This window comes from Merops nubicus, unplaced genomic scaffold (assembly GCF_000691845.1).
Source record: "Merops nubicus isolate BGI_N331 unplaced genomic scaffold, ASM69184v1 scaffold8817, whole genome shotgun sequence".
NCBI classification, from domain to species: domain Eukaryota; kingdom Metazoa; phylum Chordata; class Aves; order Coraciiformes; family Meropidae; genus Merops; species Merops nubicus.
This window is the reverse complement of record NW_008622258.1, coordinates 10768-37047: the sequence shown is the minus strand read 5'-3', so window position 1 is coordinate 37047 and position 26280 is coordinate 10768. Positions and strand designations below refer to the sequence as shown.

The 26280-nt window shown below is 43.2% G+C and overlaps 1 protein-coding gene across 1 annotated transcript; it reads right to left on the bottom strand.

Annotated features, from left to right (window-relative positions):
- Positions 1-10: 10 nt before the first annotated feature.
- LOC103777176 (paired box protein Pax-2-like) lies at positions 11-26244 on the bottom strand (the record flags this gene model as incomplete). Its single annotated transcript, XM_008944718.1, is given in 6 exon segments — positions 11-301; positions 1705-1732; positions 1734-1795; positions 7755-7856; positions 24088-24214; positions 26024-26244. Coding segments are annotated over 6 exon segments (617 nt in total), but the record flags the coding sequence as incomplete, so codon positions are not given.
- Between the last annotated feature and the right edge of the window lie 36 nt (positions 26245-26280).

The following is a 26280-nucleotide window of genomic DNA, read 5'->3' as shown; positions in this document are numbered from 1 at the left end:
GGGGGGGGTAGGGGCGGGGGGCTGGGGGAGGGCGGGGGGGGGTCTCAGTCTCAGGTGGTGAGCGCTTGGTCCGGCGCCTTCGTGGCGAAGAGGAAGGAACTGGACTGTGGGGAGGAACGGAGAAGGTCTCTTCACCCTTCCCAGGGAAGGAGGGAGGTGATCAGACAGGTACAATGTGGAGGCCTAAGCTGTCGCCCTGCAGTTTCATGTGGTTTCCATGGTAACTAGTGGCGGTCATAGGCAGCGGCAGCAGTGGGAGGTGCGGAGCCCCGGGATGTGGCACTATAATAATAAGGGGAACCTGAAAGTTAACACAGGAGAAGAATGGACTGGTTGAAAGGACAAACAGTAAAAAAAAAAAAGAAAATAAAATAAAAAATAAAACAATCAAACGAAGAAAAGAAACAAAGGAGAACTGAAAAAGGAAAGGAAAGGAAGGAAGAAAAGGAAAATAACCTAAAAAATAAACTTGGGGACTCAGCTTTGTATGGGATTAGGGAAAGGCAGTCAGTGGAGGCCAGCTGAGGACTGTGTTTCAGTGGAGAGAGTCTACTGTGGCCTCTGGCTCTGAAGCCCCTCTATAAAGGAGATCCTCTTGCTCCTTCTGACTGTCAGTAAGTTGCTGAGAGGGAAGTTGGTGAGCATTGCAGCACAAATACACCATATCTGATCCATGGCCACAAGGAAAGCGTCAGAGTCAGATGTTCTGAGCATACCTGACAAAGTATAACAGGTCACTTTTAAAGCCAGGAGGGGAGAAATGAAACAAAATTACCATGTTTTATGGCCGAGGATTTTGGTCATATTTGGTGTGAAAGCTCTCTAGATGGTTATTGAATATGTATTAAATAGTGATTGATTGATTATTGAGATCACATTTACTGAGATTTAACAACACTGGAGTAAAATGTGCACCTATTATTCAGTTGTTAAATCTCAGTAAATACGTAGGTAATAATTACAGCTGATTCATTTCACTTATAATAAATCTCTTGCTATTCCCTTGCAAAGAAATGTTGTGTTAGAAGGTAGGGCCTTCTTATAGGAGGGTTTTCTCCCCTCTGAAAAAAAAAAACAAACCCAAATCCAAAACCCCAAAATAAAAAAAAAAAAAAAAACCCAAATCCAAAACCCCAAAACTATTTCTGGGCTTATTAGTCACTGAAGAGGAATACGTCCCTGCAAGAAAACTCTGGTGTCTGTTATAAACCTAGTGATGCAGCCTGTCTCCCACACCAGACACTATTCTACCTGGTCTCACAGGAAGAACTTCTATGGGATTTCCAGATACCCAGGTACTGACTCTGGGTATAGCTTGGGAGAGGGGTGAAACTTCATCTAGATTTTTGATCAGACCTTGAATGGATGCTGGTTGCAGCCTGAGAGAGTAGCAGAACCTGAATATAACTTCTGATCTAATCTGGAAATAAACTGTGGATGCAGCCCATAGGGAAGCCAGAGCTAGAGTGGAATTGTGAACCATCTTGTGAAAGAGGAATCATCTGCAGCACTTATACAAAGCACATGTGAAGTATATACCCATCTAGACACTGGTCTGGAGAGTGAGGAAAAGGCCTTTCACCTGCCCAAATACTTGAAAATCCTTTTTGGAAACAAACAAACAAACAAAAAACCAAAGGAAAATAAAGAGACAAACAGAAGGAGCGCGAGGCTGGGGGTGTGCTGTGGGAAAAAGGTACTCACTTAGTAATGCAGGGTTGCCGAACCGTTTTCCAGGCCTCGTTGTAGGTTGTGTACTGAGGGTGGCTGTAGGGGTTCCCTGAGAACTCGCTCCCTGGAAGAAATCAAGGAAGGTGTAAAATTCAGTTAGGAATGAAGAATTATGTCTGCTGTTCCATCCATCCAGTGTTCATGCTCAATCATGTCAGCATGAAAACTAGCGCGTGTAGCTTCCTTGCCCAGACGGGACTGTGCCCTTCAGGAAATTGTAGTGTTTGTTCAGCACAATGTTGCTCCCCCATGGAGTTAAAAATCGTATGATCGACCTCTTCAGAATAAAAAAGATAGCTTAAAATTATGAAATTCAATAATACAAATTAATAAACTGGGTTTTTTTGTTGCCCTCTGACTTTTGCTTCTCAGTTTGCAGTAAGATTGCATATGTAAGCTTTTTCTGCAATTAACTATCAGCATTCTTTTAAATAAAATCTAAGGTTCTCCAGTAGTGTCAAGACAGTAGGCATGGGAGCTTGAGAGGAAAAGCTTGCAACAAACTCACTGAACTGGCAGTGCTGTTAATGGCAGTTTATATTGCTAAGTTTTATCCACAGGACACTGAGAGTGATGGTGTTATTTGTGGAGAAGAATATTGTTTGCCTTTGGAAATGTTCTCAGGCTGGGATGGCTTAAATATAAAACCCAATGGAAAATATATGAATCATTCTTTTTTACTCTGTATGATAGTCACAAAAGTGGTTCATACATAATTAATCCCACCTTTATGCTTAGTTAGTGAGTTACAGAGAAAACTTGCTGTATTCCAGGTCCAGAAAATAATTTTTGAATAATTAGCATTTTAGGTACTATTCTAAATCTGAAAGACAAGCTGGACTACAGCTCCCTTTTTCACATTCAGTAAAATGGGCCCAAACCAAAATACCTGTGAGCTTTGTGATCTAGTAAGACTCTGACCCAAGATTTTAATGTTGTCGATTCTTCTTAAATATTCAGTTTTGTTGTGCATGAGGAGTTGAGTCTCCCTGTTTTACAGAAGACTGCACAGGGCTAAGGGACTTATATTTGGTAACTGAGGAGATATGGTGCTGCATTCAAAATAAATAAATCTCCCAGAACTTAAAAATATATGAATCTGTTAAGTAAAACCATGCTGTTATCTGCTCGTAACCTCAGTTCAATGCTGTACCAACAGACTGGGGTTAATTAGTGCCATCTGAAAGGCATTAGTGGACTTAAAAGACAGTGAAAGACTATTAGCTGCTGGTTTGCCCTGAGGCAGGGGTGGAGTTGTTACAACAGAAGTGTTTGGAAGGCACCTGGGCTTCCTGCTAGATGCCATGGAAAAGGGAAAGAAGGCAATGCAAGAAGCGCTGGATATCTGTGATGCAATTACCAAATAAATGTCAATTTCTTACACTGGAATGTCTACAAATCTCCTCATACCAGAGAGGTGATGCTAAAACCACAGATTCTCTGATGGTGGAAATTAAGTCCGTTGAAGTCAGGGGATTTGCACTGGTTTAAACTTGAGGAGAATCTGTCCCACCAGTCTTTTGAAAGACACTCAGGGCAAAAGCAGCCAGTATAAAAATGTGTGTGCATCAAAACCAACATCATGTCAGCATTTTCCTCATGATAGTGTTTTTTGTTTTTTTTTGTTTTTTTTTTTTTAGTTTCAGCATAAAATCCTGTCTTGTGTGACAAACCTTGCTAAATACTGTTTTAATTATAATAGCTCATCACATTTCCATATCTAGAAACACAGTGCACTGAAAATTGTGACAGCTAGCTGGGAAGGAATGGGTTAAACCTGCTAAAGTGACCAAGCTGCTGTGGGATAGGGTACAAAAAGCAATGCATAGGCCTGATTTATGTCTACTGAAGTGACTTATCTATGGGATATACTACAATGACTTTGTCTCCCAAAGAAGGAAAAAAACTATCCAGATGAGAATTTCTGCTTTGAAATGCCTCATATGGACATCACTTCTCTGCCTGGAGAGAAGTTGTTCTGATATTTCAAGGCTTCTCTCTCACCCTATTCTTTTCACCCTGTGCTGTTTATACTGTTTCTAAAGCACGGTTTCAGCAGAGGAAAAAGCCCCAGCTATGGAGCTGGGGAGGAGGGAGCGCAGCCACTGGAAACAGTGTTTATTGACGAGGAGTGAAAGCATGCATGCAGCAGGATAATGAGCTTTTGAGCTCAACTGTGACCAAGAGGAACTGAGCTATCGCCTTCCCCGATCACTAATGAAACAAGTGTAATTTCCTCATCAGCATTGGATTCTGTTTAACGACTCCCTGCCGCTGCCATCAGCAGCCCTGTGCAGGCTCTGCACTGCTCCCTGCAAACTGCCGTTCCCTTCAGCCCATGCTCACTTCAACAAAACAGTTTGCAGAAACTTGATGGCCTTTCTGGGAAAGAGAAAGAATTGAGGCACGGAGATCAAAGGTCCTCTGTTACCTGTGAGGGAAACATCTCTTAGACGGATAGGTTAAGTGCAGCACAATACCTGATTCACCCTTCTCTCAGTGACTAACCCCTGCTTTTTCAAGCGTGTGCTCAGGCACTACTGGCTTTCATCCACACCTACAGCCTGGGACCCAAGGTGACGGGCAAGAGCAAATGCAGGATGTGTATCTCACCACATCATCCACAAAACCCCCAGAGATACCTGCGTGGATTACTGACGATGTTGCATGGATATACTGGTACCTGACGCAAGCTCTTCCCTAGTCTAGTGAAAGATTGTCACAGAACAGAGCAGCTTTGGTTAGCAGTGGTCAAACAATCTTCTCAGAAACAGCCTTTCCCCTGAAAAATGCTGTCTCATTGAAATGGAAATGTTTTACATGAGCTTGTCAGCATCAATGGAGTTATGGAAAGAAAAGTTCTGAAATGATTGCAAATTGAAACAAAGTATTATGTTTCAACTTTCTTGTTTTTTGTTTCATTTTGCCTTTCTCATCTCATTTAATTTCCTTTCTATTCTTTTATTATTTTAATACGTCTTGACATCTAGAACATGTTGATGTTATTGAAATGTTTCATCCTGATGTTTGCAAATTGAACTATTTCAAGATTCTGACTCCTCATACCAATGCAAGATGAAAACAAATGTCAAAAAATCAGTGTTCTGCGTGCATTGGAAGTTCTGGCTTCTGACCAGTTCTGGTTTTAGCTCTGCACCCTTATTTAGAGAAGACAGAGCCTCTTTCTTGTATTCACTCCTATCTGGACAATAAGGTTTGATTGTGTGTTAGTATGTTTCTTGAAGATACTCCCTGAGTGGTTATCTTGCTGGCTTCTTGTTTCCAATGTAGTTAAAGCACTGACCCGTGAACTTCCTTGGCCTGGGGGCATGTAACAAACCATTGGCAACATCATATTTGTTTTCTCTGTTCAACCTGGACTCTTAACAGAGGTTGCAAGCAAGCACAGAGGATCAATCTCATGAGGCCTATATTCTGTGCAATCTGTGCTCTGGGAAGCTTTAGTAACAGTATTTCTTGGTATCTGTATTTAAATCCTGGCACGTTTAGTCTTCTAATACAGAAACCACGAGGCATGAAGTGAGCCTAGCAGGCGGCAGGTTCTGAACAAATAAGGGAGGTAGATTTCACAGAATATGTAGTTAAGCTACAGAACTTCTTGCCATAGGTTGCTACAGATGTTAAAGGCTTATCTGGGTTCAAGAGACACTGTTTAATTTTGTGGAGGGGAAACTTACTGAGGGTGTTTAATATTAAACAGAAAGATACTAAGTCTGGTTAGGAAGTCTTTGAGCAGCAACTTGGTGGAGGCTGAGAGGTCTTTTGAGAAAGTACTGATGATACGTGCTTGCTCTACTCTTATACCCTTCCCCAGGCATTCAGTTTTGGCCCCACGCAGAGAGTAGTGGCTGCAGAGATCTGCAGTGTGACCCATTAAAGTCAAGTCTTATGTTCCTTCCCAGGAAGCCTCTTTATCTCCAGCTTGTTGGCTTCAGTCACGTTGGAAGACGGGAATTAGAAGGGCTGCCAGACTGGGTCTGACCAGTGGGGTATGACTGAAACAGCCAGAATTTGATGCTCTTTGGAAAGATGTAGTAACTACTGCAGGATGCCCAAGTAGGCCACTGGAGAAGCTTCCTCTAATTGAATGTTGGCATCAGATTGAATGTAAAGATATCTATTTGACTTGAAAAATCTTTTTTTCTTTGATGTACAACTCAACTTTTTTCTTTATCATCCTGTTCCTTTTCTTTTGGGGGATATTAGTGTGGTTTGGGGGACACTGCTGTCTTATGGATAAGTAGCTGCCACATCAAGGAGCTAAAATACCTTATTTTCAGATAAGTGACCTCTGTGATTAGTGATTTTAAAGTTTTTGTCCCAGTTTAGATGCCTGTATCATCCTAGTGATGAGGATGTTAAACTTACATAGCAGTTGCTGAACAATTGAGAAGTTGAAAACAGAAGTTGAGAAAAGTCTAATTTTTAGAAGTACTTACTCAAAGAGTCAGCTATTTTGGTGTTATTAATCATTTTTATATGCCATGATCTTCTATAAGTTCTGACATATAACTGACTTAAATGTTGGCAACAGAGTCTACCTACTGTTACAGGCGTGGGGAGGGAAGCATTGATTGATTTATATTATCTTAGTGCTTCTCTGATTCTGGAGCCAAACCATCTCCCTGAAAAATTTACTGTAGAAGAAGAAGCCTTAACATTTTCCAACTCTACACCACCCCAAAAGTTCAGCAAGCTGTTCAATTACACCAAGACTAAAGTAGGAGTAAGGAGGGGAGCAATCCACTGTCTTTTCCTGATCTGGAAGTCCATAACATCATCTTCACAGCATAGGCTGAGATTTTGTTGTGTCTTACAATCATAAGGAGTAGGCAGCTTGCTAGCTCTGGAATTCAACCATAGGCATTAGCCAGTACTTCATGGTCTATAAGCAGAGATTTGTCATCTAAAGATGTTAGGACTTTGACCTGCAAACATTTCCTATCAGTGATATCCTCACGGTCTTCCCTGCAGTGTATGTTCATTTAGCTAGCTCTTCTGAGATCTGGATGAGGGTTAAGTCAGGTTTTTCACTCATAAGCCCTGGAAAATCATATCATAGTGATTTAAGAGCTTTCTGCTGCTTCATTTCTGGAGTCATCTCTTCAGTAGAAGAGGTTGCAGAATGGACCTGCTCATTAGCCTTCACGACTCACAACCCAGGGCAGCAATGTAAACAAGAATCGGTGGTAGATGAAGTTCTGAATTATAACCTAACATGGCAGAGAAATAAAAATCTTGCCTCTTTATTTATCTGCTGGGGATAACTGTCATCAGAGAAGTGGGGAATAAAGCCTGGGGTAATAGACTCTTCAGTTACCCTAGGCTAAATGGTTCTCTCTTCTCCCTAAACAGTGGAACAATCCATATGCCAAGAGAAGGTATTTCTCCAAAGGCATTGGGTAGCAAACAAATGGCTTGCCTCTGGAGGTAGGATTAGGTAGTTAGTTTCTTGGACTGCAGGCACTATCTTAGAAGCAGGAGGTGGGGAAGTAGTTGTTTGTTGAAAGTGAATAGTTAGCTTCTCCTGATATGCTGTTAATCATTGCTGAGTTCTTACCTAGTTTAGGCTATGGACAGTAGGTCTCCAAAACCTGCAGGTATTAAATTACCATTGATGATTTTCATTTTGATGCCCTGGCTTTAGATAGGAGGTAAGTTGTTACCCAGAGTTAGTGGATAGCTGAATATCCTGAGCCGTGGCCAACACATAATAATCTGCATGGGTCATTGGAAAATAATTACATTGGTTAATGAATACTAAGGTTAATTAATTACCAATTAATCACCACAGATTATAGATAGCTAGTTGCCCATAGCAGCAGTGAATCAGTTACTAAAAGGGAAGAGATACATTACAAAAAGGGTTGTTAGCTACATTGGTTATAGGCACCTGATGATTTCTTTATGGAAAGAATAGCCCTTAGCCAACTGTGAAAGCTCTTACAGTGCTGCTATACTGTTCAAACATGTGTGCTCCATTAGTGGGGGGGCTGACTTACCAGGAACCATTCCTGCAAGAGTTGAGGTTGGGTAGCTGCCTTGTCCAGTTGGGGGAACATGGGGTGGGTAGCCAGGCAAGGTGGTGCTTGCCATATCACGACCTGGAAAGGGAAAGAATCAGGACAGATGATCAATAAGAATAAGGTCTTTCAATGCTGATTTGATATCACCTTTTGTCCCACCATCACATGACTAGTAGCTTGATATACAAGTGCTGTGCAGCTTTCTCCTACGTGAGTGCTGTCCACTGAAAATTTTGAGGGAAGCCTGTGGCACTTTTGATCTCACACTCTAAGGATGGAGGTTAAAACTTAGCCTTGTGAAGCTCAAAAGAATTTGTTTTGTGTCTTTGTAGATTTTGCATCTATTTTAACTAAATCAAAATGGCCCTGAGCTGCACAGACAATGCAGCATATTCCCTGCCAGAGTAGCTGAGGTCCTGTCTAGATGCAGTGGATGCAGTTCCAAAACTGTGATCATGTTGCTTTAGGGCATGATCATCATGCAAGGCACTGGAAAGGGATCCAAGAGTTTTCTGTGCCTGTGTCTCTTCCCACCTCTGCCATTCACCTGTTGGTGATTTTAGGCAAGTCACTTCACCTCTCTGTGCTTCTTTTTACACTGTGAACTCTTTGATGCAAGGCCACTCTTCTAGTACATTTGCACAAGGCTTAGCAGGAGATCAAGACAGGTCGGACTCCTTCTGGGTGCTGGTGTAATATATATGTATAATAATAATAGGATCATGCAAATTAGAGTTCCACTTCATTGTTATCACAAGCACAAGATTTTGTTTGTGATGCTTAAGTTGTGATATCTTTTCTCCGCCAAAGAAGTAGAGAGGGGTGTGGACTAGACTGCGTGGATGATTGTAGTTTATTTTTCACCTCTTAGGAAGTGCAGCTGGAGGCTTCTTGGTTGATGCCAGAGGCATTTCCTCATTTGGACCCGTTAGCCTGAAAATGGGCCAGCCAGAAGGGCATTTGCTGTTAGTGCTTATTGCATTTAAATGAACTAAAATCATCTCAGAAGCTGCTGGGAGTTTCAAGCCAAAACAAAAAAAAAAAATTTAAAAGACTAAATAAATTAACATAATCTTTCCCCTGCAGCTGCTGGGAGATTTACTGCTCAACCTCCACTGCTGCCTGTTGAGATCTCAGCCTGTTCCAGGCATCCAAAGCCTTTCAGATTCCCCAGGTAAACCAAGAAGTTTGTGCTTTTTGTTGTTCCTTCATGAAATTTTGTCTCTCCTGTCTGTTCTAACTGGAGGGATGGAGTATGATTCACCTTTAGAGGTGATAAATATGGCCCATTAATACCACTGGAGTTACTGGAACTGTACTGGGATATGAAAGAAAAAGAAGAGTTGGTTTAGCTCTACTAGTGGCAGAATGATAACTAATAAAGCAGGCCCTTGAACAAGCACAAACCTTGGATGAGGAATCAGAAATAGAAGCTAAACAGCAAAGCAAAAACTAATCAACATATCAACATGGAGCATTAACCTGTGGGGAGGAGGTTTCTCTGGGCTGAGGTAGGCTAAACCAGTGTTGTTCTTTTCATAGGTCTTGACTGAAGGTTACTGAAATGGTTTGCTCAAAAAAAAAAGCAATGCAAGTTCACCCTTTCTCCCTGAAGAGGTTCCAGATCAGTGGTTGATGTTCCTCTTAGAAAATGGCACAGAACAACCAGACAAAATGTGAGCCAACTCCAGCCACTCCCCAATATTGATAAAAATAAATATATAATGCCTCAGAGATTTATATTCTACACTCCTCTACTCTTTTATCACCATCATTCCTTTAGTGATTTGTAGCTGTGTGTTAAGCTGTATGATTAACACCTACTAGATGTAAGGGGTTTTCTTTCCTCACATTCTTTTAAGGCAAGGAAGTTTTATGCTTAAAATTCATGTTCTTTTAGTTTCATTTATTGACTAGCCTGAGAAATAACAACAGGTGATGAGTGAGAAAACAGTGTCACTGAAAAGTTAGAACATTATGTAGCAGCACGCAAAATTAATTCATTTTGACACTTCCATTCAGATGGGAACACATACACACTCACTCTGCTACTCCATCTATGCACATCTGCCCCTGTGTTTTTATTCAGACATGAGTGCACAGAGGCTGATGTTCAAAATTCAGCGTGGGAAATTCATTGGGAAATGATAATCTGTCAAAATCCCAATCTTGAAAAAGAAGATAACCAACAAGCACAGTATCAGCAACATGTATAAGAGTCCCAGAGAGAGACTCTTAAAATGCTGTTACATACAAGCAGGTTTGATATCACCCCTCCTCTCATTACCTCCTCTCATTACCAATAGTTAGAGAGGATTTTTAAATTCTTGTACTCCAGGGCTACGGCAAAGCTCACATCTATCCTGCCTTATAACATGCTTCCAACTCCAACCACCCTTCTTTCTCCAAGAGCCTTCTGAGTGAGGAACAGCACCTCCATCATGGTGACATTATTTGAGCTTTTGAACACTTTCTCCCATAAGGGTCCTAAGGCAGGTGCTTGTCCTGAAACACTGTGCCTTCTAGGCTAGAGGGTGGTCAGCTATGACTGCATCCCTAGAGAAATATATTGTTGGAGACAGTCTGTCAGGAGAATCCTTGGCTTAAGAAGTGCCCAGAGCTCAGGGGTGTTATGAACACAAAGGTCTTCTCTGCTGTTACCTACTCCTTTCCTACAGCAAGGCTTAGAAATGCAAATCTCATCTAACAAAACAGAGGGAGGATGTTAGGTCAAAAGGGAAAAATAATACAGGAACATGAAGGAGGCAGAAGTGCAAGATGTTTCCTCAGCATTAGGAACTGTGGGTCTGTTCTGGAAAAGCCTAGATTACATTCTTTGGCAGCCAGGTTCCAACAGCCTCAGTGGTCACCTAAAATGATACCCACTATTTCATCCAAGCCACCCCTGATCTTCTGCAACGATGTTCCTTCAGCCACCTTGCACAGGAGTTTCCACTAGTACCTGCTTGAAACTTGTCCTTCCTCCCCATCCTCCCCTCCAGCTGCTGCTAAGTGCTGCCATATTCTGAAACCTCTTTCTTCACTTCTGTCCCTCCCTTAAAGGCCATGTACCTCAAGTCTGCATTCCTTTGATGTAAGACATTATAGTCTCTCACCCACCCTTCCTGGTCTTGACATGCAGACATGATGCCATATTTCTACTTGATCTGCTGTGTGAAGGCACCAGCTCACACTGACACTCTCAAACCAGGCGATTCAAATATTGGTCATGACATAGCTAGGGCAGTGCTCACCTATTTACTACTGGCTTAGTAGTTGGTGCAACCCAGGTTGAATGACCCTGTCAGTCCTAGAGCTGGGTAGGTTATTCAAGGTGCTATCAGTTACCTTAGGCTGGCACACAGTACTCTTGCTGGGCCTACAGTGCTCAGGGGTGTTATGGCTATTGAGGCAACACCGGATTTTGCCGTACGAGTGTTTTTATACTAAGTCCCAGATGCATTCAGCTGGGACACCTAGTCACTTCTAGCTAATTACAGCTTCTTCTCCCATTTTATTCTAAAAAATAAAGGACAGTCATGTAATCTTTTTGAGACTCTCCATGGAGCTGAGAACACGTGCTGCATACACAGAACTGGACCGTGGTCGCTGTGCTTCCCACTTGCACTCAAAGAGCATTTATTGGTCTCCCCGTCGGACGAGACTGAACCCCTTGCCTGCAGCATTCCCACTCAGTTTGTGGCCAAGGCCAGTTACCTGCTATCAGAGGCTGGCTGCTGGACTGCCCAAAATGGGCACCATGATGAAGGAAGGCACTGTAGCAAGGCGTGGACGCATCGTCTGAAAGGGCCATGTGGAAGGGCTGAAGATCAGCCTGCCCAGAGCCGACCGGCGTGGTGGGGGTGAAAGGGGTGAGAGAGGCTCCATGAGGCTCTTGCTTTATACTGAGGGGAGAGGAGAGGTTTTCTGTGGTAGGGTAAGGGATGGACACAGACAGACAAAGGGAACAGGGGGAGGAAGAGGAGGGTGGGGAAGGGAGGAGAGGAAGAACAAAATGGGTAAATGAAAATGGAGTGGTTAAAATCTACAGGGAAATTAATTTTAAAACAAAAATAAAAATAAAAGGTTAGGAGTAGATCAGAGGAGCCAGTGCTGAGACAACAGCAGTAAATGCACCTGGGGGCTAGGCTCTGACTGCAGGGGTGCCTCTGCAGGGGCAGCAGGAGATGAGGAGGGTGGAGTGCAGTGGCAGATGGGAGGAATGGGATGCGGGAAAAGGAGAGGTGAGGGAGGGAACATGCAGGAGAGGGAGGACAGGAGGAAGCATAGGGTTGGGAAGGAGAAGAATGCTCTGAAGCTTCTGTGCTCCCTTTCCTCCTGCTTTCGCTCGCTGGACGGGGGCGCATGAAGATGCTACACTTACACAGTCTGACCCAGGGAATTATACCACTCTGTCTCTTCAATCTCAAGGTAACCTTCCCCAGGAGAGCAGCATCATTATGAGCATCTATTAAACAGAATGCTCAGGGTAATGGCCAAAGCATCTCAAGCCAAGCTCTGTAAAAGCTTCAACAAAAAAGGTGCAGCTGAAGTTTGAGGTGGTTAAAATTAAAACAGGACTTTGCAATTGGTAGGTGGATAGACAGATAGATCATGTCAATTTGTCTTGTTTGCAGTGGCACACTTTGGAGCTTTAACCATAAAACCAGTCAGTACTGACTCTGGTGGTTGCCTAAGTATAGTGTTGCCAGACAAATACCTTCACAGAGGGATATAATGGAGGAGAGGAAATAGGGGGGATGTGTAAAAGGTCTTGTTTCCATTGTTGTCTGTATTGGACCTCCACTTCTGATGTGCAGATTTGCACAGGCACAAAAGATTAGCTTTGAAATAGCTCCTAACTTGGCTGCCAACTAAAAGAAACTGGAGAACTAGAACCCTGTGGCCAAAAGCATGGGTACTCCAGAATACCCATGGTTGTTGGGTCAGCAGTAACAGAGTCTTGTGTTTCAACACTTGAAAGGGAAGTATGGATGATGTGATCAGATTTGATGCAAGTCACCCAGCAAACCATCCACTCTCAGGTAAACAAATTAAAGCCAATAAAGGAAAGCCATCTCTCCACTGTGATGGCAAGTGTTGCTGATGGCCTATGAAATAAGTTAGTTCTGGTGGTTCTGATTTATACAGAGAAATATAAATGTGGCATATAATTAGGCCATAAATCTGACTTCATTAACGTAGAACTAACTTAATTAACTGTAGGTACCTTATTGCGAGGCTGCAATGCTCACCTAGACAATAAAGGGCTGGGCAGTTTCTATCTGCGAATGCTGTTTATCCTGAGGCATTTGTTTCCTAAAGGTTTGCTACCTGGCAAAAATGATAGTTTGCCATCTGTGTTCTCCTCCAAGTACCTCTAAACAGGATGGCCAGCAAAGTTCTCTGATCACTGAGTCTCCTTTGTGGCAAAGACATATGTTCAAGGATCAGCCTTGGCCAAAAGGTGGACAGTTCCCCTTTACTTAGTTTGCTTACATGAAGTCTCTGGTGTGCTAGGTGAGGATTGTCATGTCTTCTCCCTTTTTGTTAGAGGAAGCTCTGTTTGGCAAGGACCTTTCCTGCAGGTTGTGGGGAATAGAAGCTGGTGTACCTGGGTTTTGTTGCACAGCTAATTCAAGTCACCAGAGCAGGCAGCACATCGAAGCCCAGCTTCTGCTTTTCACTACTACACACTATCCTACAATCCTACCAGTGAGCCTTCATGTGCCAGTCTCTGTAGATAAGAACCCCCAAAGCTATTTTTCTCCTGCATCCTCTCTCATCAGATGGCAAGGAGTGCACGGATTTACCTTCAGGCCAGACTGCAGTTTGGGAGTGCTGAAGCCTTTATCCAAATAATGTTGATACTAGATAATTTGGATGAATAGATCTATCTGCAGGCGAGGGCCAAAAGTTCCCCTGGCTTTCAGGGGCTGCAAGTGAAATGAAATTTTTCAAGGAAGCCATTTGATGGTCATACCTGAATAAACTAGGGACACTCTGGTCCTGGACATTTTCTGGACTTCTTTTTCAGCTCTCTGTGCTATGCAAGAGGGAGCAGGTGTGGCGAGCCACTGGAGAGGAAAGGGCAAAGCAGAAGGTGGACACGGGAAGCGTGGGTGGGCAGAAGCAAGAGGTGCTATGGGCAGAGGTTAATCCTGTTTGCACAGCCCCCAGGCACATTGGGTTTCCTAGTCCCACCCCTGCTTTATTTCTCTTTTAAAGCATGAAATTTTCAGCTATAATCCTTCCTAAACCACAGCATTTTTCAGGCGCTCTGTGTAAGTGAAACCATAATCTCTGGTAAAACAGACTGCTTAAGCTGCTGTAGCATTAGGCCAATCTGATCCAGCCCCTGGATTTCCACTCTGCCCAGCCACCACAGAGAGGATTTCAGCCTGAAAGACTGCCTAAAGCCCTTGCAATGGGAACAACAGTGCTAGGCCTTGCCTTGCAAATCTGAGAAGGGTTAAGGGACCAGGAGCTATTTGTCCCGGTGTTGTGAGGCTGTTAAAGCCCCTGTCAGACTCACAGCAGAGATGAGCCCAGCCCTCTCTTGAACACATAAAGGCTTATGAAGAAAAATTCCTCGCACCTTCCAGAGGCAGCATCACTTACTCAGTGCAGGAGGATAAAGAAGTCAGCAGTAACATGGCAAAGAGACTGGGACACAATAATGCTAAATGCTCCTCTCTGTCAGAGTAGTGGAGAGGAGGCGAGGATAAGGTCAGACAGCGAATGATTGCACAAACAAAACTCAGACTTTTATGTGTCTATTTATCTACCTGTCTGTCTTTCCCTCTATGCTCTGCAAATGCACAAACATAACTTATATCCCATATATGTTTACTGGTGGATGGAATTTACCAGTTTTTGCTCCTTTGTTTTCCAACTCTCCCTTGACTAAAGCACCTGAATTCTATCTCCGATATAACTCCTGCCACTGCTATGCTGGAATAATTGCCCCAGCAGTGAATTATAGCTCCAAAGTGTGACAGTGTAGATGAGATCAATTGATTGATCCATCTATCCACTTGTGAATGGCACAGTCACATTTTTCATTTTAACCACCTCAAACTTAAGCTGCACCTTTTTTCTTTGACTTCTGATTTTCTCCATTCTCTAATTATTGCATATTTGTGATGGAACACTTGCCTCTTCCTATCCCAAGACCTGCTAGTTCTAGCAAGCTGTGGAGCAGTGCTATACTGTCTTGTCTGTGTCTTGGGGGGGTGTCCCTCAGTAAGGCTGACTCAGGAAACCCCAAAGCATTTGTTAGTCTTTTGCTCCTAAGACTGGGACACTGACCTGTGATTGAATGGGGAGTGGAATGAGTTTGCAACCCTTTTCCAAAGCATCAGAAATCTATTCCTGTCCCAGGTTCCTTTCTTCTTCTAAATGGCAAATGATACCCTTGTTTATAAACAACAAAAAATACCACCCAATGTAATGGTGGGGGAGATCTGAAAGGCTCAGGAGGGTGATGATATAGCTGGAAATATAGTAGAGGAATATGTATTTTGTGCATCTCCTACTCTTCTTTTACTGAATGTGCTTGCTGAGTTATGGCTGTTTTTCTTCCTTTCTAACCCCCTCCTCTGTTACTCTGGTGCAGAGCTAGAACTGGTGATCTCTGGCCTAAATTCCCCCTGTGAATGAAGGGATTTTGGCCAGACAGGGTGAGAGGAAGATTCACAGCTTTGGGCTCCCACAGAGACTCGTCTCAGCTTTTATCATGCTCTCTGCTGCTGAAGGGAAGGGAATCGGGGGGGGTGGTTGCAGGACTAGCTAAGCTGCTTGTTTCTCATTGCTGGCATCCTGCAGGATAAGCTACCTGCATCCAGGGCTCCTCTTCTTTCCAGTAAACACAGAATATAAAGATGGCACATGCCTGAGTAAGGGATAGTTTGTACACACCCATTAAACCACACTGCTTACCATCGTGACTTTCATCTCTTCCTGGGGTCTCTATCAAATATTTGTATGACCCTAGTGCCTCATTCTTTATCCTTACATCATCCATTAGGCATCACTGTTCTATCTGTGAGGAACTGAGCCCAGAGAAGACATATCCAAGTTTATGTAGGAACTGTATGCCAAAGCTGAATCTTATCTCAGGTGTTTTAAATCCTATGCCTGTACCCACCATTGAGACATCTTTTTCCATGTTTGTATTCTCTGTTCCTTAAAAAAGTTTCATTATGGCAAACAGAATGGGACTGGGTCCTCAGCATTCATAAACTGGTGACTTTACACTACAGCCAGTGGAGTCACATCACTTTATCTTGTGTGAAAATCTTGCCTCTAATTCTAGAAGTCATGCAATAGAACAAACAGGACTGACATAATGTATCTTTCACTTTTGCTTTCTGTCATGTCAGAACTGCTTTTTCTTTCATTTCTTAGTTTTCTAGCTTTTCTTCTGCAAGAGCATTATGCAAGTTGGACCAAAGATGCATACTGTTCTTACCCTCTTCTCTGTGATCATAGCAGACCTTCCCAAGAACAACTGAAAAGTGTGCAAAGACTAATCTGCTTCTTGTTGTGCCTTTCTTGTCTTGTCTTTGTACTCTTGCTGACTAAAGAGTGAGTCTTGTGCATTGTATTTTCTGTTTCTGCACAGATCCATCCATGTTCTTAGCCCAATGCATTACTTGTTGGTTGTTGAAATACATGTTTAAAGAAACAACCTTGTATTGTTTTCCCCAGGAATCAAAACTGTTGTGACGTTGCTGATGTCAAGTTTTGAAATCTATGAGCTCCCTTTTTATAAAACTGAATTTTATAAATCTGGATTTTGTGTCTGATCTAATTAACCACTGCTCTCCAAGCAAACTGAGCTGCTAACTCCATATGTTACTTTGGAGACAAAATGTTTCGTAGTCTTCATGCAGAGTAAAACATGGAACTTCCAGTAAACCTGTGATCTGGACTTACTCTTCAAAGCTAGTTGAATACTGTTGGTGTTAATCACTTGAGAACTCCAGTGAAGCAAACTTCATGTGGCTCTAATTTGTTTGCAGATGGAGCTGATGAAGGAAGATGTGTTTTAAAGTCTTTGAGGGGAAAAAAGATGTGCAGCTTGTGCACTTGGCAGACAGAGAAGTTCAGTGGAGTTCATGTTATTGTCACCTTTATTGAGGCCCAGCCTATCAGGTTGGGCAATTACTTCTTGCCTTAAGGTGTAGTGTATGCTTATTCCTTGGTGGGTCAGGACTTGCATGTCACCTCTTAAACAAAATGCTTTTGAAATATATGCTGGGAAATGTAATTAGAACACAATAATGTGTCACACAGTCCTCATTGTAAGGATCTCCAAGGTTTCATCACAATGATATTCTACAGATCATAAGACAAGATGGATCTTCCCTGGTAGCCCACAGTAATCCTAAACCTACAACAAAGGGCCAAAGATTGCTGTAAGCTCTCCATTTCTCTGAAAGACTACTGTGGGCAATTTCAATTGTACAAGCAGCTGGCCTGGTTAAATCCAGTACAGCTGATGGAGATAAAAAGTTACTAACACCTGCTGACAGTGTTGCTTAACTCAGATATAAAGCACAGTCTTTGCTGTCAATGGGCAAATACCTACATCACAAAGAAATTTCATCATAGCCATACTTATTGAATCCTTCATTTTGCCTCCAAAGAAAAGGCAAAACCTGAGTTGCTGGGAAGACAATATAATTATTTTCTCTAAAGAATTCCCTTTTTGTCCAGCAGCATAGAGTGGGCAGCCTGCAATGTTGTCCCCTTGCTGAGGGAAATGGGACTGGGAATGCCAATTCACCACTCTTGTCATCACATAACATTACTGTCATTCAATGCTATTTGCTCACTTAAATGCTCATTTAAGGAAGGCACAGACATTATTTCTTTTGGGCCCATTCATTTCTAGGTTCCTCACCTCAACATGCCTTTCAAGCCTACAGGCTGCCTTCTTCAGCATCTTAAAGTTATCATCAGTGAAACTTCCATGGGATGCACAGAAATAGTTTCTGTGACTCCTTTGCCCCCTGCTATTCCTGTCTGTTCCAGGGATCATTTATCTGACCATCTATCACCCTCAGCCATTTGGTCCTGGAGAAGAGTACTAACACCTTTTGCCTTTCCAAATTCCTTGATTAGATGAGAAGATATTATCTCTTCTTAGGGATGGGAAACAGTTGATGAAAGTTGGAGGTCTAGTGGACTTCTACATTTGCTGATTCCTCATCTTTAAGTAGAGGAGCAGCTTGCTCACAGAAAATGCCTCCTTCATTTGGATAAGGCAGGATAGTAACAACCACGTAGCAACCATGTGCATTATTATCATATTCCATTTTCAGGGCATCCAGAGGTGTAGGATCTGCTGTCACCCAAGCTAATTTGGGGCCCCTAGCCATCTGTTACAGAGGTTTTCTTAAATCAGCTCAGTCAAGGCCTGATCAGGGCTTGACTTACCGGTGTCAGAGGCTAAAGTGGATTGGAGCAAGACAGGAGATTTTCTGGAAAACATGGAAAAGGGGAAGGAAACGCTCCCCCTCTCAGTGTAATGATATAAGTACAGCTGAATGTAATGGTCAGTTTAAATCATTATTTAAAACAGCAAGCTGGATCAGCTTGTTTTGCTTTTGCATTATGAGTCTGTTTTCTAAAAGGCTGAATTTTACAGCAACAAATATTTTGACAAATACAAAATTTACACTGGACGTGGTTATTTCCTTTTTGCTAAGTAAATGAACTGCATCTGTGCACATTTATTTAAGCTATTATGTTGTTTAATATAATTTGTCTTTACATATTATTATGGGAGAAAATAGTGAATGATGAGTCCATGTTACTATTTTATTAGATTATTAACTTTTTACTTCTGATATGTGTCAAGTTATATTTAGATGGAAATTAGAATTAAATTAAAAACAGTATTTGTAATTATTCATGCTAATTAAATAAAACGACCACAAGTTCCCCGACTTCCCAAATATACCAGAACAGAAAAAGCAAGCTTTTGAAAGCAGGTTTTGTATTAAAAATGACTTATTAAATAAGAAAAGGATATCTACATGGAGGAATTTGAACTGATTTCTGAACCCAGTTTTAGAACTAAGATCTCATCCTTTCACAGCAAGCTTAATTCATTCAGTGACAAAGGAAAACAAATGTTCTTGCTTTTTCAAATCCTAATTTGTTTCTTAGTTTTGAATGACCTGGTTATTGAACTGAACAAAATTCTCTTCACTTCACTCACTAAGCTGAAATGAAGGAAATAATATCTTTTCACCTTGCAGGAAGCTGAAGTTCTCAAAAGATTGTTTATCATTTCAGAAAAACTTTGGATTCAGGTGTGTCTAGGACTGGTACAAGGTGTCTAGCCAGTGATTTCTCCATGTTTAGCCCTGTAACTTTCTTGAAAGCTTTCACAGAAATCAGGTACTGTTTAAGTACTATCTTTTTATATCTTTCAGATATAGCAATTAGACTTTATTTCAGTAATTCTAAAAATTCTCTTTGCATATATTTATGTATGAAATAGAAAAAATAACTTAAACTGAAAAAAAATCTGACCCTATACCAGAGACAGGAGATCTGGAGGAAAGTGGTATCCATGGGGTTTGTGCATTTTTGGTGCCTTTGTCCAATACATTGTGAGTTGTCATCAGAAATTCTCACCCTGGATGATACTTGTTGATTTAGTGAAAAATTTATTTCCCAGAGAAAAGGAAACATTTTCTGTACAGGACATGACAGCTGTCTTGGTGGGTGGTCATGATTTTAAAAGTTAATTTTAAAAGTTAATTCCTGTTAATAGGGGCTAACGATAGCACAGAAGTACTTAGAAATCTCCTTGCAGGAAGGGAAGAGGACACATGCTCCCATTTCAGTCAATGATAGTTCCTGAGGTGCTTTTTTTTTCGCTTGTTTTTTTCTTGGGCTTGTCTTTCACTTTCACTTTTTTTTTGTAGATCTCACTGATTTTAGTGTGCTGGCTAACAAGGTTTATTTAGTTAAACTGCCAGGATTCAATTAAGGGAAGTTTTTCTGTACCGTTGCTGTAATTTTATGACCCATCTAGTAGGTAAATCCTCCCCTTCAGTAGTCTATTAATAAGCTGATTTCAAACCATACATGAAAAGTCATAGAATCATAGATTTGTTCTGGTTGGAAGATTCCTTCAAGGTCATCAAGTCCAACCATTAACCTGATGCTGCTATGTCATGCCACGTCACCATGAAACCATGTCCCTAAGTGCCATATCTACACGTGTTTTATTGCCTGTAGTGCTGCCTTTCTGTTTGGTAGCTTCTGGGCAACCTAATTGAGTTGCAAAGGAGCCTGTTCCCAAACTATTAATTCAACTCTTCAGAACCTTGCTTGAAGACACCTCACTTCTTTCATGTGTGCCTGTTCCAAAAGATGTGACTTCCAAAAGATGTGCTTCAAGAAGGATCTTAACCTTTGTTCTCAAAGGTTTCAAGGCTTCTGTGAGCAACCTCATGCTTTTAAAGCACTCCTGTTGCTAGTGCCAAAAATTTGACGTTCTTCTCTGCTCACCTCTCAGGTGTTAGCTCCTGAGCAACTTACCAAACTCAAAGATCTGTTGTAACTACTGAAGAAAGCTGTTGAAATTTTGTGTGTTTACTTAGCCCTGTACAGATTTATATTCATCTGCCCAGGGTATTTGCCTTCAATAGAACTAACTGAAGTAGAACATCTCTGAACAACAGAATTCTTGTCTCGATGTTCAACTGCATGTACTTGCCTTATCATGGTATGTTCAAGCTTGGATTTTTGCTTCTAGGAAATCTGATTGGTGTCCAAAGATACTGTGTGAGAAACTGTCAGGGATCTATACCAGTCTAGGTATGATGGCTGTGCAACATCAAGGCAAGATGTAGCTGTCCCACTGGCTTGTGTGAAGGAAGAGTGAGGTGGTGTTCTCAAGTGGCACTTCAGAGCTTTCTCTCTCTGATACTTTGTAAGGAAGCTGAAAACTTCTACATTGTGTATTCTGTATGAAGGACAGTGGGAGCATGTTTTCTAGCCTAGTGTCAGCTCATTCATGAAAATTCTTTGAAGATACTTAATGGGAATAAATAAGGAAGATCTGTCTGCTCCATAGCAAACATGGATGCGAGTAATAAATGGACCATCTAAAATGTGTTAGATGGAACAACTGTCTGGAAAGCAGTGTTGTTTGATATTGGCAGTACAGGGCAAGGCTGTACTATATGTAACAGTAGTGCTAAGCTGTGTCTTTGAATAGATGCCCAGGACTTTGAGGAAGACCATCCTGCTTGTTGGAGAGGTGGCTTCTTGTTTTGCAGGAAAGCTCAATTTTAAAAAGCTCACAGATAAAGGGACTTCAGCAACATCTCAACTATCTCACTGCATTCCAAGATTTTAGATAGTTACATATTGTTGAGGTTTTGCCAGCTTTTGGAGGGGTGTGTTCTCAGAACAATGTGAGCTGAGATCTTGCTGAGGAAAGATAGTCATGAGCCAGAGAGAGAAGGATTTTCTCCAAAGTCTTCAGAAAGGGCAAGAACCCCGTGCCAGACAGTTTTGGTTTGGAAAGAGCTAGTGGTACTTTTCTCTGTCTGCGAAGACTCAGCTGAGGAGACTTTCTTGTAGACCAAAGCTAAGTCTTACATCCTGAAGTGACAGCACACGGATTTTGTACCCCACATGAGTGGATTAGTTTCACATTTCAGCTATCACCTGGGTTCATAGACTGCCCTGGGACAAGAGCAAAGAGGTGTTTCAAATATTACACTATAGCAGCAAAACAGGCAGCTAGCAATTCAGTACTCGCTATTACCCCAACATCCCTTCTTGGGAGAGGGATCTGGGTGATACCAGAGAAAATTCAATGCTTCCTAGCCAGGGTAGATCAGAAGGCAGCACTGAGTTCCTCACCTCTCTGGTCCTTCCTGAAAGCATTGCCCAGACCCATAGCAAACACATCATGAATCATTCATCTTTAATAGATTATGCAAATTGAGGACATCAGATCAATGACGATCAATAACTGCAACCATTTAATTGCCAGCAAAAACATTTTAAGAATGAGCATTATCTGAAGTCCTTTCTCGGGTAATGGCACCATTAATCCAAACATTGGATCCTGGCCTAAGTGTAGAGGAAAAATTCTCCACCCCTCTTCTCCTGCTGCCTTTCAGGGTGCTGAGGGTTTTTTTTCCCTTTTCATTTCCCATTTCTGAGTTTCCCTGTCATTACCACCAGTGAACAGCTCCCAACACTAATAGTTCTGCTTTTGTTACTCTGTGCTGATTGAAATGTCGCATACAGATTGAGATGTTAGTGCTAAGTTGCCACCTGGGAATGTCAAGCTGGGTCTGAAATGAACTTTTTTCACTCTTGGATCCAGATGGATCAGATGGGGATGTTCTCAAGCTGAGCTGGGAGTGTTGCAGGGAACAGAGTGAGGATGGCACAAGGTGGGGGAGAGATCAAGATTTTCTGCCTCTTCTGTAAGGCCAACTCCATCTCCTGCTGTCCTCTTGTGAGAGGCATGGCCAAAGCTTCTGCAGCGTCCCCAGCCTTTGGGAATTCTGCTCTTACATTAAGAGGCTGGAATTCACCATCTTCACTGAGGCAGAAGGACTAATAAGAATTGTTTTAATGGCACCTTTGAATCTTAAACTCTGATTTTAGGTGCCTCACCTTTACATCCAGCTGTGGGGATTTGCCTTCCAATTTTGTGTCCCAAAGACAGGAGAGTATTTCCTGTAAGAGGATGTAGATCTGCTAAATGGTAGATGGACACCAGCTGAGTTTTGTCTTGCGTTGCAAATACAAAGGAAGATGGAACAATTTTGCCACAGCTGAGCCATTTTATTTCCTGGTTGGCTAAGCAACTGCATGGCAACGAGGACCCTGGATCAAGTCTGATAGCAGTAAAGGCCATGAAAAAGTCTGGAGATGTCACACTTTATAGACACTCCCTAAATATGCAGTTTGCCTCCCCATGATTCTCCATGACATTTTGCCCTCCCACTAGCTCTCCTCTGTATTCTGGGTAACTGTTACTAATCCTGCCTTGTCCCAAAGTTCCTGATAGCCAAAAGTTGCATGCAACAATATGCCTTTGCTCACTGTTTTCTGAAGAAGCAACAACTGCCTGCCTTGGCCATGAGCTGCTTTGACCTCAGGAGCTATTAGCTGGGGCTTCTGCAAGAAAAAGTTGGGATACAAACTCCAGTACGCTTGATTCTGTGCCACCAGAGGACAGCTTTTTGGCCAGGAGGCAACAGATCCTTCCTTTGCTAACAGGATTTATAATATATCTTTATCAGTTATTTCTGAACTTACACCATGAGGCTTCTAGAGGGGCCACAGCAGCTGCAGGGAAAAGGGGATATACCAAAGAGGGGTGAGGCACTCAGGCTTTGCCACCTACTTTAGCTACTCAGGAGGAGACGTACAAGTCTATGGTAGCTGTGTGAGCAGGTACCAGCAGCAACTAAAGAGAAGCCCTGAGAAGAAGGGCTGTGGCACCAGATTATCTCCTTGTGGCTCTAGACACGCACAAGACGGGCAGTCTGACACTAGTATCAGGATGCCCCATGGCCCCAGGACAACCCTGTGCTGCTTAGGTCCTGCATGTGCCGCCAGCAAAGAGGCAGCTTCGGTGGAGCAGCTGCTGCAGAAATTGCCTCCTGCTCCTGGGCATCCCAGCTCCTCTGCTCTCAGGCACTTGCTCTCATTTCCTGCTCTCCCAGACACACCTAAGTTTAATGTGCCTGCATGTGAGGGAAGGGGAAAGGCTACCAGCAAATCTCTTTTGCCAGCTGCTGTTAGAGACTCATGGGCTTAAGGAAGAGGGAGTTTAGCAGTCACAGTTCAGCAGACCTCAGTATTTAGTTTGCAAATGCCCCTTCCAAATGCCAGGGCTGAATAAAACTTAAATTATTATTTCTCCCCAAGAAAACCAAGAGCGGATCACGGGTAAGCCATGACCCTCTTGTTCTCAGACACAAAGGAAAAAATCACAGTATGTGTTTGGACGTTATCTGTACTCCACCAACATCCACCCCTAAGCCCCATCTGGGCACACAAACTCCCAATTTGCACCTGTATTTGCCTGTCTTTGAGTCACACCTGGGCACCTCTAGGTGTACCCAAAACTGCCAGTACTCTGCATTTCAAGCTTTTCTTGAGCTCTTAAGTCCTCCACAGTCTTTCTATCTCTTTCCATGTTTGCCACAGAGGGATATCTTGCATTAGCAGAAAAAGCAGAAGCTAATGGTGATGAGGGAAATAAATAAAAAGCTTGGTTCTGCTGTTTGGTCAGGCAGCTTACCGGTCACCACAGGGTACGTCTGGGGTCCTGACACATTTGTCCCCAGGTCTGGGTTAGCAGAGGTGGATAGACTTGATTTGACTTCATCGAGACCAGGGGTCAGAGCTGGGAGGGAGTACTCATTACCCTGGGGAAGAGAGGAGAAAGACAGCTCGCTATTGATGCGCTGGGAGAAAGGGAAGGGTGTACAGATGGGGGGGAGGAAGAGGAGAGATGTAAACCCCTGCACAGATGGAAGAGGAGGAGGAGGAGGAAATGGAGAAGATGAAGTGACAAGAGGTTGCAGGGGGGTTCCTAGGATGAGCTATCCCACCCGCCTGTGTGCCGCTGTGAAGGAGAAGAGGGGTGAGGGGTCTGGCCCATTTATCTGTGGTGTGACTGAGCCTTCACTCAGTGCTGTGAGGATGACTCCCTGTGCCAGCCCAGGGGAGAAGAAAGGGGAAATACAACGTCCTCTCCTCTTGGCTGAGCGAAGGCAGGAGGTATTTGCCCTAGTGACAAGGAGAGCTGGGGCAGAAGGCTGCAATGACACGACTAGGACAGGCAGGCTGTAGGAAGCAGCCAGCGTTGGCCCACTGTAGCTGCCCTCTCTGCTTAGTCGCCTGCCTCCCCTCTGTTGTTACCTCTGCCCTAGCTCTTTAAAAACAAACAAAGAAGCCTCATCCCCTGCCTCTGTCACTCTGTGCATTGGGGTATGAAATTGGGGAGGGGGGAGCCACATGGCTAACAGAAGGGTGGGAGGGGGAGAGCCATTGAATTTGAAAAGGTGTCCTGTCCGAAAGGCTCTGGTAATTGCCTTTTTATTGTGGCAGCCTCCGGACCAGACGCGGGAGCTGGAGAAACCAGGGAGGCTACAAAACAGCAGGAAAAGTTACTCTGATTAATATTACGTTAAATTAAAACTGATTTTCTGCTCTTTCTGCTCCGTTTTTTTCCATGCACTTCCCCAACCCCCTCCCCACGTCTCCCCCTCCTCCAGTGGGCTCCCTGCACGCTGCCCCCCTCCCCGCCCCTGTCCCTGCTTGGCTAGGACTGCCTAGTCATTTCCAATTCCTTCTTGTATTGATCTTCCTGTAGAAATCAGTTTTGTAATTAGCTGCAAATTAGGCCTTCTACTGGGGGTGAGCCTGCCCCCTGATTTATCACCAGAGTAATTCGCTGTGATCGGAGAGAAATTAAAATGAACTCAATTAGGCTTCGGATTTGCTTTATGGGCCCTGCTCAGAGTTTCAGGGGGAAAAATGACTGTGCTGGTGCTTAATAGTCTAATGAAAGTAAATAAAGGTTATTCATTGTAATAAACCCAGGGACTCTGGGATGAAGGGAGTCCACAGCCAGCCTCTCCTTCTCTTCCTTTGTTGGTTTATGGCTTGGGGCGGTTTAAAAAGACTTTTGATTTTCATTTTATTAAGACAAACAGCTTTTGGGATAAAAGGCCGGGGGAGTAAGGGAAAGGGGGGCAGAGCTACAGAAGTGCAGAAAACTAGGTTGGAGATGGGAGTCAAGTCTCAGCCTTGGGCCATGAAGGAAAATCCTCCGTTAAAGCCCAGCCCTGTGCTTTGCTGGTCACCGGCGTGATCAGAGAGTGCAGAGGTTCCATGCAGTGCTGTGTGCTGGTGAACACGCATGGCAAGAGCATGCCCATGTAGCTGCAGGTGCATGTGCAGAGGGACAGGCAGGCATGGGAATCTGAGGAGAGCACAGTGTGCCTCTATACAGCAAGTTCACAGCAGGAGGTAGAGCTGTATACACCTGCATCAGCACAGGGAGATATTTATCAATAGAAAGTGCTGTAAAATATAAGTCTGATTAAGTCCAATAACAGGTCAGCATGAGAACAAGGGGTGAAGAAGAGGAGAGTGGTTTCGGTGAGGTAATCTCCCTGCCATCATCCTATGGGTGCCTGTGGGTCCCCATTACCGGGCTGGGCCCTCACCTGCTCAGATTTGATGTGCTCTGATGTTTGAAAGACGTCAGGGTAAGAAGGACGCTCAAAAACTCGATCTAAAGCTTCCAGCTGCTGCTGGGTGAAAGTGTCGCCACGAAGGTGCTTCCGCAAACTGTCCACGCTGCTCTGGGAATCTCCGTTGGGAACTGAGCCCTCGGATACATCTGCAGGGCACAGACAGAGAAAACAGGGAGTTAACACCACTCTGGCTGGGATCAGCAGCAAAGGATGTGGGACAAGGGCAG